The sequence below is a fragment of the Notothenia rossii genome, assembly GCF_949606895.1.
Source record: "Notothenia rossii genome assembly, chromosome: 2".
NCBI lineage: Eukaryota > Metazoa > Chordata > Actinopteri > Perciformes > Nototheniidae > Notothenia > Notothenia rossii.
This window is the reverse complement of record NC_136904.1, coordinates 9,456,953-9,469,475: the sequence shown is the minus strand read 5'-3', so window position 1 is coordinate 9,469,475 and position 12,523 is coordinate 9,456,953. Positions and strand designations below refer to the sequence as shown.

At 44.1% G+C, this 12,523-nt stretch overlaps 1 protein-coding gene across 20 annotated transcripts in view; it reads left to right on the top strand.

Annotated features, from left to right (window-relative positions):
• The window catches only part of celf6 (CUGBP Elav-like family member 6), a 144,037-nt gene that overhangs the window by 36,293 nt on the left and 95,221 nt on the right, over positions 1-12,523 (top strand). For 11 of the 20 annotated variants that reach the window (XR_013805446.1, XM_079666041.1, XM_079666046.1 and 8 more), the window contains exon 3: positions 5,222-5,263. The exons of the other annotated variants lie outside the window; for them this stretch is intronic. Coding sequence is in view for 10 of the 11 variants with exons in the window: in XM_079666041.1 (XP_079522167.1) it covers positions 5,222-5,263 (42 nt within the window). In the remaining variant the exon portion in view is untranslated. The remainder of the gene's footprint in view (positions 1-5,221; positions 5,264-12,523) is intronic. 20 annotated transcript variants of the gene reach the window in all.

Genomic DNA, 12,523 nt, shown 5'->3' with positions numbered 1-12,523 from the left:
AACGCCTTTTTAATGTAGTCTGTGATTTGCCAAAATATCTCCTTTCAGACCCTGCACTGTTTTCGTGCATCAATTGGCTCCACTGCAGTAGTTACAGTGTATTTGTACCAAGCTGCACCCCTCTGCCCTTAGCCGGGTGATGTTATTGTCACCAAAAGGCCCGGGGAACTAAAGTATGACAGGTCAGCATTCAGCATCAACCTCTTCTTGCTTCCACATTTCTAACTGTCTTTTTCCTCGGCTCCTCTGTAGACGTCTAATCCTCCTTTCTCTACACGTCAGCTTGCCTCAAATTCCTTTTGTTCCACTCTTCTCCTCTCAAGCAACTTCCTGCTTTGATCCAAACAGTAGAGAAATATAGAAAAAAAAGACTTTATGGTCTTTGGGCTAATGTCAGCACGGAGAAGCAGCATGCACTGCCTGATATTAGCTTTCACCTGGTTTTCCCTCTCTTCTTCCTCCTCCTCCTCCTCCTCCTCCTCCTCCTCCTCCTCCTCCTCCTCAAGCAGACAGTTTAGATTCATTTCTCTCTCTGAGCTGATGGGGTGAGGACAAAACAGAAACAATAGCGGAGGGATTTCATGAGGTCTTTCACAGATGCCAGGTTGAATCAAACAATATCAGCATGCAAGTGAAACAGCCCGGACGATAATGTTATATTTGTCACGCACAGTTCATGCATTCACACAGACACATCCCTGAACGGCACACACACACACACACACACACACACACACACACACACACACACACACACACACACACACACACACACACACACACACACACACACACACACACACACACACACACACACACACACACACACACACACACACACACACACACACACACACACACACACACACACACACACACACACACACACACACACACACACACACACACACACACACACACACACACACGCAGCTTCTCAAGCCCCTAAGCTTCTTGTGCCCCTGATGGGAGACAGTGCCTTGCTGGCAGTGTTGATAAAGCATTTCCAGGCTGTTCTGCCCAGCCCTAACCTCCTGCCTGTGTCTCTTCCTGCTCCAGACCCAAGCCCCTGCTGGTTAAACCTATCGATCCCCACAGCCACACAGCTACACCCAAGACAAAGCCTGTCTCTTCCCCGCTCCCTCTCTCTCCCTGAGTCAGAGACAAAGCTGAATTGTCTGCCATGTTTATTCCCTCTGGTGTGTCAGCACCGTGGATCCGAAAGATTTCTGTTCTTTTGTCAGCATAATGTGAATCCTCAGTCAATGTCTGACAATTTGTTTCCATGTGTTGGCTTACGTAGGTGTGTGTTTGAAAGGTGTGCGTCAGTTCATGATGGAGAACAAGGCCCACGTCTATGCCCTCAAAGTTAGGTTGCAATTAAAAGGCGGGGGAATGGTTGTGTCAAAATGGCACTTAAGGAGCACGGAGCTCAGCTGGCTAGACCCATTTCCATTTCTGTTAGAGTGGCCGCTGACGACTCCCAATTCTCTTTACCAATTATCTGAGCACTCATCTATGCACAGCGGGGGCCCCTCCCATCCCTTGACCAATCAGAAACCAGAGTGCCTGAGGTTAGTCACTGTGGCAAATAAAACCAGCATCGAAAATCAGTCCAAGGCAGTCCGGTACAGTAAAGAGGAATCACTTTTTGTTCGCTAAAATTACATCTTTAAATAGATATATTAAAAGGTCAACAAAATATTGATAAATCTCCTGTCACTAGCTTGCAGTAGAACAGGACATGAACCTCGAACTAACAATAGAAGTCAAATGGTATAACTGTAGTCAACATATTATATAGTACCAGTAAAGTGGAATAAGAGGTAGAACTGGAAATGGATCTCAAACTACAACTAGTTCTAGTATCAAAAACGCACTCATATTAAACAAAAGCAAGGATTATAACTAAAAGCAGAACAAGAACTCGAGCAGGAACTATCATAACATAGAACTGAAAAGATAATTACTACAATAGTGAAACATAAAACAAAAATTTGAGCTAGAACTTGAACTAGACATATAACTGGAAGTCAAAAGATAATTGGAAATGTACAAGTACTAAACATTACAGGAACATTAACTACAACTGGAAATGGTAATGTAACACAAATGAGGACCAGAAATCTAGGTTTCAAGAAGCCACATTATTACATATGCCGCCTACTCGTTGAGTTAAATGCAGTAATGTAGTTCTAGTAGAAATATGGATAAACATTATGTATAGCGAGTGTCATAGTATCTGTCACTCAAATTTTCTTTCCATATTTACATGTTCGCCCATACTAAAGACACAGAAAAGATAATGAAAATGGATTGTATGTTTTGGTAAAATAGTTGGTTGTTTAGGGCATTTGAATAGAAAGTAATCTAGGAAGTACCTGCATAATTGACTGAGGCATTATTGATATATCGGCTCATGTATGTTCAGACCAGTCGTATCCAGAGGTGTAAATTAATATATAAATAGGACTTAATAGACTTCAGTTATGAGGGGGAAAAAAGGTTGAGGTTGAAAGCTGAGAGGTTGCATCAATATAGCTTCCTCATCATCTCTTACTTACTTATAGTATATGAAGCCACGTGTTCTCATATGTGCAGGGCATGTGTGCTGCAGTCACAGTGCCCTGTCATGCAGATCCTGAAACACTGAGGAATCATTTCTATATTATATCTAGGGCATTCATTTTATTGGAAACCTGGAATTAAAACTTCCTCCACTGTGGAAGACGTTTCTGTGAGTGGCAATAATTGAGGGAGTATTGCCTGTCTTGAAGAGCGAGCCATGCTTTTAGGTGAGGGCCCAGAAAGTCATTTCATTTTTCTGCCCATTACTTTTTCCTTCTTCGCCTTCTTCTTCTTCTATTTTTTATTTTTTTGGCGACTCAAAGAGATGTTGAGCTGGGGCTTTGAGACCGGGGGATAGAGATGGAACATGTGTGGCGAAGGGGCTGAGGGAGGAAAAAGCGCGGAGAGATGAGTAGGACTGATGTGACCGAGGGAATTACCTGAAAGAAAGATGGGGAAAAGAGAGAGGAGGGGGACATTGATGGGAGTGGGAGCATCAGAAGAAGATGGGGCGAGAGTGATATATCAGAGTTGTGTGTGTGTGTGTGTGTGTGTGTGTGTGTGTGTGTGTGTGTGTGTGTGTGTGACACTCACCCCATCTCATCCCACCCAACATGCCCCACTCTACTCTCGCCATTCCTTTCCCATCCACTTTCACCCCTTCCTCTTTTCTATCTCCTCTCCCCCACTGTTTACGCTGACAGTAATTTGACAGGCCGGGGGTTGACAGACTTGAAGCCGGCAGGGTAAGCGATTGTCAGGCTTGGCGTTGTTGGGCAGCTGCTGACTGGCGGAGGAGCTGGCAGTGAGATCAGGAACCTGCGACTGGCCAGGGGATTGATGGGGAGGCGAGGAGAGCTGTCGCTACGGTGATGCGATGGAGTGGGATAGACGGCCCTTGAGAGGCCCAGAGGGGAGTTTTGGGGGGGGGGGGGGGGTTCGCAGTGCAACCAACCCAAGGCATGCCACCTCTTTGATTACCACTCTGCAATCTCACGCAGACAGCACCGAGACACTTCTCATACCTCGGCCTTCACGCAAATACTGTTCCCATCAGTCATCAACACAGGTGGGAGAAGTACTCATATCCTGTACTTGAGTAAAAAGTAGAAGTACCAGAGTGTAGGATTACTCTGTTACAAGTAAAATACCTGCAATCAAAATGTAGTAAAAGTAATAAAATAAGCTTCAAGCAACAAAAGTAAAAGTACTCATTATGCAAATTGGCCCATTTCCGAAATATATTATATGTTTTGATTATAATTATTGATGCGTTAAAGTGTTATCAAAGCTGGTTTAATGACTTGGTATACTGCAGGATAGCTTGTGAATTTACTCCAGGTAAAACTAAAGTCTTATTTAAGTGTTGATTATATTTCATTAATCCAAATCTGCAAAATAACTAAATATATTAAATAAATGCCGTGGAGTAAAAGTACAAAAAACCAAATAAAAACACTCAAGTAAAGTACAAGTACCTCAAAATGATACTTAAGTACAGCACTTGAGTAAATGTACTTAGTTACTTGACACATGTGGTCATCAAGCTGCACCGTTTCACAGATAGTTGCAGATATGTTTTTATGTTTCCTTACACAGTGTTGACCACACATTTGAGCCATGCTGGATTAAGTAGATGCTATCTAGCCAGGCGTAACAATGCACAACCTCACCATGAAAATACAGAATGAGAAAGTTAATTGTCTCAACAGCGTGGGCTTGTATCAGCTAAAGCCCACATGTCACCCCAGTTAAGACAATCTGGAAAGCAAACAAATCAATTAAAATAAAGCAAACATTGTTGTTCAGGTGCGGAGGAGATAAATAAAGTCGGTTGTTTGATGGAGTTAAAGGAAAGAAAGCTAGGAGCGGGAGCGGGGTGCCAGCTGGACTCAGAGCGAGGGATGTCCCCTGAAGGCTTCGCACATACTTATGTAACCCGTTGAGAGAAAGCCAGGTGGACACATACACACACACACACACACACACACACACACACACACACACACACACACACACACACACACACACACACACACACACACACACACACACACACACACACACACACACACACACACACACACACACACACACACACACACACACACACACACACACACACACACACCCCCCCCCACACACACACACACACACACACACACACACACACACACACACCACACACACACACACACATATATACACGTAATCTGTAGGGTCCAAGCCTTATACACACACTTTCATGCCGCCTAAAACTATTGTGCAGCAGATGCCAACCTGGCTTGACTTCAGGAGTGGACAAACAATCCCAACATAAACAAACATTGTCCACACACACACACACACACACACACACACACACACACACACACACACACACACACACACACACACACACACACACACACACACACACACACACACACACATACACAAACACACACACACACACACACACACACACACACACACACACACACACACACACACACACACACACACACACACACACACACACACACACACAGTAAACACTCTTGCCAACCTCAGCAACCCAGAGGAAATCAGCATTACTTAAGATTAAAACAAAGGGCCTAAAGCTTTGACGTGACATGTTTTCTCGTTCCATGCTAATCTCTTTCTCTGGCAGACTGCAAACTTCATGGCCCTCTTTCTCTCCCCTGTTGTTGAGGTAAGAGCTAAACTAGTTTTCTTGTTGACGTAAATGGATTCATACAACAGTGCCACAAGGTTTAATCAGAACTCAAAAGTCTCCGGGTCATGAAACTCAATCCAAACTTGTAACTGTGTAAGCTTTCACTCTGAATAAGACAAGGAAAAACCACCTAACACACACAGTTACGTGGTTTGTATCTGCCATCAGCAATAACCCAGTACTGCTGTACCTGTGGACACATCAGAGAGGTTTATGGGATCTTTATTCCTGATTGCACCCTTGTGAGCTGACAACGGCATAAATCTCAGTGGTGCTTTAAGCAGCAGCATATGCAGCTATGAAATGCTCAGGCAGGTTGTTACAGTGAAAAAGAGGGAGAGGGAAAATCTTCCTCGCATCGGTTCGGCCTACGTGCTCCTTTAGAGAATCTCTTTCAGCCTCCACACTGCAGAAAATGCCTATATGAAATGTTTTTGAATTGCACTTGATCATTAAATCTCATTGTTGGTAAAAATGAATGTACCATTCGGATGTCAGAGTGACACTACTTTAAATGTCCAATGCAATCACTTCACTTCAAAAGGATAAAGGATTTCATGAAAGGCTGATCATCACCAGACTGATTATGAAGTCGAACTTCCTTACTGTCCTTGAAGAACTTTTCAAAAGGTTAGGAAAGTGCGCTCAATTATTTGTAGAACTTTCTTTAAAATGTAGTTTGCTCAATGTAACCACTTGCATATCTTTATAGATCTGACAGCCATGTTAAAGGGTTTGGGGTGCTACTTAATAATGATATAATTTCTTAGACACATTATTTATAAATTCACACATAGACAGCAAGTGCAAGTCTTGCTGTCATAACATTTCCTTTTTTTAACACAATAAAAAAATTATCAAAAAGTAATGGAGAGCGAAAAGATCTTTCAGTCGTGAAATCAAAAAACATTGACATACTCTATTAAGATGCATTTTCATACTTCAACAACTTTCAAAATGTTATTCGTTACAGGAGCTTATGTTCAATGAACAATCTTAACTAATATATCAAGGTACATTTATATACATGTAGTTAAAAGAACCCCTCTGCCTGAGTCAGAGAAGCTGCAATTAATCACTTTTTAGGGAATTCTTTTCTTTTTCCAGTGTACAAAGTGACGCTACTCAACACCATCATCACTTTGGCTTGTCCCAACCTGCACCTGCTTCTCCTTTACTAAACGGAGCTGAAACCTATTCCCATCCCTGTCTCTTAATCAACACTGAAACATCAAGTAAGGCTAACTCGTTTTGGCAGAGGTGCCAGAGCCCCATGTTAACATTTTCCCTGGTGCTCAATTGAGCAGAATTCCTCAGGCCTCTCTCCCTCCCTCGTCACATCTCCTTGCTTTGCTAACCAAAAGCATTTTCTCAAACAAGCCTGTCGGGAAGCCCGGATGGAAAGGGTTGGCGAAATGTAGTCAAACACAAGGTGGGAAGAGACTATGAATGTGCGAGAGTTAATCAAACAGGTTTTGAGTTTAGATTTAAGCTGGTCCTCCCACATCACTTTACGTCAAAGTCACATGCACAGACAGAGAGATCGAAATACCGTTTCCCACAATCCTACAACATATAAAATATGTATATCCTATATATACGCAATCAACAGACACATAAAATAATCATTTAGTATAGGAAAATGGAGACATGATCTTACAATAAATAAATGTTTCAGTCAAATGTACCCTAAGTTGGTTCATCTATCGGAGGGTCTCTCCTCGCAGTGGTGTTTCTTTAACGAGGACTTTTCTGTAATGGACCCTTAACGAGGAGTAAGCCTCCCTGCCTGGCCCAGCATCTGTGCTCTGCCTTGCTGGGCAGATTACAGCGTGCCCCAGCCAAAGAGCCCATCACCACTCCCTCGCAGCCTGTTACTCCATCCCTAATCCAGCCTGCCGAGATGCTGCACTTTCTCCACTCTCAGGCCATATGCTCGCCCTAAGATCAACTGAGATGGGAGAACGAAGAGGCACAGCTTGAGACCGCTGCTTTCTGACTTAGGCTGCGAGCTTTTCCAAAAGTGAGTGAGCTCCTCTTCCTTGTGAATCTCTCTCCGTGAGGGAAAGAGTCTGCAGTAACTCATGATGGAGCAGATGGAGACGTCAACTCTTATTGTTCTCCTGCGCGAAGTCTGAACAGGACTGGTAAGCCACTGTCGCTAATCATAGCGCAGCACATGGTCCCAAGCTGATCTGGTTATTACTGGGGATATGGAGATGTCTGACATTATTGATCCCGCATGCTGGGATACCAGACTGGGCTTCGGGGCTTCAGGGAGCCTACTGGGAAGCAGGGCTGCTCGGGGCACTCGTAACCCGAATGCAGAGCCTGATCCCACGGAGGGCAGCGGGAGAGGACCCGCGAGTGAGCTGTGACCTTTCCATAGCCTCTGTCTGATCTGGTAAACTGGTGATGTGTACAGCACAGGGAGGAGGGACAGAGGAGGGGAGGGACCTGATCTGAGGAACAAAGAAAGAGAACTGACTAAAGCTGTCAAACCTTGCAAAACAAGCATTTATGAAGCACAGAGATATAGTTGCTGTTATGGAAATAGAGGTGTATATACAGAGAAGTCTTTTCATCCTGTAAAATGTTGGTATATAATCCAGGTTTAACGCATTGTTCTAAATGTTTCTTAGTATCTGCACAAGCCCAAGAAAAAATAAACCGTATAATCTTATTCTAAGCATGTCTGTGGCTCTCAGCACATTTCAAAAATTAATTACTACTGATGACATAGATCTTTCAAAAACATTTTATCGTTTAATAAAATAAACAACATTCTTTATTTGTTGGGGACTACTTTCCGTTGTAGATTCATACACATTTGGTCAGTGGTGGACTGACCATCGGGATGTTCGGGACGAAGCCCGATGGGTCGGTACCGAAGTGGGCCGGTCGGATAAGTCACTAGCACCCCCCCCCACCCCTTGACAATTTACTAGCGGTATCAAAGTGGGCCGGTCGGAATGCCCGGGCTGATTTTTAGTCCCAGTCCGCCCCTGCATTTGGTGCTTCAAAGTGTATTTCTGGAAGAAGGATGATGTACATAGAGTAACGTTAAATATACTACGTTGCATTTCTTCATGGTTGAAGATTATGTCACAGATTAGATTAAAATTTTCACTTTTACCTCATTCACACCAACGCAACTCCGGTTCAAGCTCCGTGCTAGAGCTTTTCAGGTTCAGAACCGGTTCTTCGGTTTAGCTCCGGCTCTTTTCACACTGCCCAGAGTCCGACTGGTGCTGCGTCATTGCGTCATCGTTTGCGTCATGACGTAACCGTTTGCGTGCCTGCTTCATAAAGCCAAACCGCGAGGAAACCCCTCACAGCTGACACCGACAACGACAACAATGGCCGACTGTGCTCCAGCTTCCTCTGTACCTCTTCAGATGACCAGATTCCGAGTAGGTAGCTGGTCTCTTCAGTGGACCACTGCTGCTTGTTCAGTTTCTCCATCGTTGTGTACAAACTGGATAAAACGCAGGCTTTTTGTTGTTGTTCAGGAGTTGATCCCGCCCCTGCCCCCGCCCCTGCCTTGACGTAAGCGTATGCGGTGCTTTTGCTCTGGCCGGACAATCTTTTGGTGCTCGAAACGAACCGGAATCCGGGGCTAAGAGGCTGCTCCGCTGCGGTGTGAACAGGAAAACCCGGTGCTTTTCAAGCTCCAGCTCCGAACCGGCCCTGAAAGACCGTCGGTGTGAATTAGGTATTTGTGCTTTGGACGACATTGGAGGTGTTAAAAAATACAACAACACTGACACCTTGCTTAGTTTAAGAATCAAAATACACAGTGGAAAGAAATGTGTCAGGAAGCATTAGTCAGCATTTTCATCGTCAAATCTTAAACTTTTTGATTATCTTAACTGAAATCTGGTTTTATAACTGTAGTCGGGTTTATTTTTCCATCATCATTAGCTAATACTTCTCAGCCATTGTGATATAGGTGCCATTCAGTTTGCGTTCCTCGCCTCACACTGGGGTGACTGAGTTTGAGCACCCAGCACAGCCTATTAGCTCGTTGTGCTTCTCCATTTGTTTGTCTCTAAATAAAGGGGACACTGTGACTGGGAGGTCAGGACTGGGAACGCAGGCGGTGTCAGCTTCCATTATAGCTCTCCTCTCCTCGGTTACCTGGCCCGTATCCTTTCTCAGGGAGAAATTCTCACTTCTTTGTCTCTATCGTTATATCTCTCTCCTATCTCGCTTTAGTCCTTCTGATGTGCTTTCTTCCTCCATTTTTATCTCACTCTGTTCATCAAGTCATGATGAGATGAAGAAATCCTCAGATGATTGCGGCACTTGCGTTGGAGGAGAGCATTCAAAAGTATGTGTGTGTGGGGGGGAATGTGGAACGTATTTGAAAGATTGAAAGGTCACGATGGTAAATTGCCTCTCTGTACATGAGTCTCACTAGTCCTTTGACTATAAGGATTAATCCATTCCAATGCCCTTTGTGCTCACACTGAGCAAGACACAGTGTAGCATGTGAGGGGCTGGTTTTAGGAACATTGTGTGAATGTTTTCCCCTCCCTCTTAAGTGCTTTTTTGAAAGAGTGAGCTTTTGAAAGATGAAGCAAAGGGAGATACCGCTTTGAAAGGGATTTTAAAGGAAAACGATGTAATGAAAGTCTATAGGGCTGTTTGGTTTTTATATCTGTTTTGAAATATGGATATATTCTTTATTTGAATACCATTATATACATATGGATGGGTCCATCTCCATCTTCCCTGCAGATGCTCAAGCACATATTATTTTTTCTTCCTTCCTCTCACTTTTCTGCGAGCTGCCGGGCTGCTATCTGTGTTGGGCTTCATTTTCATATAATTGAATCGAGGCCCTTCCCACTGCGAGGCAGGATTTGGTTATGCTGAAAGTCCTCCTTGACTGCTGTTACCTCGGTGCAGATTCGGTTACAGCTGTTACCACGGCAGCAGCCTGCCAGGGCCTGTCTCCGCGGATACCTCCCCTAATTACTGTGTTTATTGGAAATTAAAGATATACCAGCTAATGAAACGCGCCAAACATTACCGCCGATGCAATGTCATTAATTCTAGCCTGGCTCCCATCTCCCGTGTGAGGCAGAGGCGGAAAGAGGTGCCGCGTATTAGCATAAATATGAATTTTAGTCAGGTGGAAAGCACTTGGATGAAGAAAAAAAATAATGAAAAAGGTGTGTTTTCATTTCCCCTTTTTATTTTCAGGATAGAGAAAAAATAAATAGACAATGGTGGACTGGGTACGGGAGAGGCAGAGGACAGATAACATTGTGAGCCTCTCTCTTCGGTTGAGGCCCCAGAGTTGTACGGATGTCTGGCTGCCAGGCAGGCGTGGGGAGGGGGGGGGCATCTGTGGGCCGAACGGCATAGACCTCTGTTTCCTCTTGTTTCCAACGACAGTTATTGCCCCCAACCACATTTTCACAGCTCCATCTCCAAGGCAGGAGAGGACACATATAGTGACTATATCATAAACACCCTCGGGTCTCAGGAGATGGACTGGCACAGAGATGCTGCCTGTTGGGAATTGGTAACATGTTAGCACTTTAACAAGTCTATATTTATTCCGGTCAGCTTCACAGCATCCTTACTTCCTGCCCTCTTGCTGTTTGTGTATATTTTGAGGGTCATTTTCTGTCTCAACTGTCAACATTTGTAATATGTAAAGTTGGTTATCCATAAGGGGGATGAGTGTGGGCTGTTTTGTGAGACCATAGCAGTACATCAGTAATGGAAGTTTGAAAGAGTTTCTTCACTGTCTTGCTCATTGCCAAGTAGTCCCTGGTAAATCACCAGTCTGGATCCTTTACGACACTGTTTAAATGGTCTTCCCAATTGATGTTGATGTTGCTATAGCTTGGTCTGACTAGATTATCGACCTTCCGGGCCAAAGCACTGCATCTCCTCTGATTTGGAGTCGTTAGGCCACTATATGCATTAGCAGAATCCAGTTTTTTTAAGTTCAAAGGACCATCAACAAAAGATACATGCAGAGGGGCTAGGTGTTGGTAGATTGAAAAAAGATAGACAGACGGTTACAACCTTATTTCTGTCTTGGTGGTTAATGATGTTCCAAAGACTGTCGAGGGAAAGCAAACGGTGGTAAGAATCAACAATTCAGAGTTGTTAGCATGTCGGTGTAATTATCCAGCAAGAATCCACCATGTTCCATGTCTATTTAATGTGCCTTTACTCTCAGGGACTTTGAAATGAGAGGCTATTTAGTTTCCACCACTCCTGTCCATTTGAAATGAAGCTTATTCATGCACAGGTCAGCATGGGTCACTATAGATAGGTCCCAATCTCGCCTGCACTCATATATAAATGCAAGCCTTACACACACATTCGCACTTTGGGGAATATTAGGTATAAGAGCAAGGTTGTACTCCAGGCAGCACATTAACAAGATGTTTCATTTTCCTCTTCCTGGCTTCGCTGTTTGTACGAAAAAACTGCACCGGTGCTCCTCCGCTCACTCTCTCCCCTCTCTTTTCACACCTTAGGGAGCCTCATTTTCCTCTGCTTCTCCTCACATGTTTTTTATTTGTGTGGTGCTACAAAGAGACAGAGGAAACTCAGGTGTGTACCAGAGGAGCATCAAAGATAGGGGAAGAAAAGGGTGATTTGATTTTTTTTGTCTTATCTTCCCTGTGCCTAGTGAATAGTGTCTCCCCAGAGAGTGAGGCTGCTAAAGTGTCCTTCCGAGTGGACACAGAAACTCTGGGGATGGTCTTTCCACTTCCAGGGAAAACTTGTGAAGAACTATTTTATCAGTCTGGCCCCGTGGAGAATCCTTCCTTTTCTATTTACTTTGTTTTTATTTTGAAAACATGTAGATGGTAGCGTGAAGAGAAGAGATCAGAAAGCATGAGAGACGGAGATGGGGGATCTTTTTCTTTTGTAAAGATACCATCTCCGCGCAGAGAGTTCAAGGATATGCATCTGAGGCAGTTTCATGTTGCGCTCTTTGTTGTCTATTTGACGCTTCACAGCTAATTACGCTCCCTGTAGAAACTTATAGTCTCTCTGCGTCTTTAAACAGTAAACACCAGTATCCTGTCGGTGCAGCGCTATAAGCTAGCCTCCCTGCCGTGGCTTTAGGTACTTTCTTGCCTATTAGTTTTGTCCTACACACATTTCCTTGTGTGCAAATGTCCTCTGCACACCTTGGAGCTGCGCTGTAATATGATTAACGTGGAAGTCGTCCCAGCAGTGGCCCATGCTCTGGAG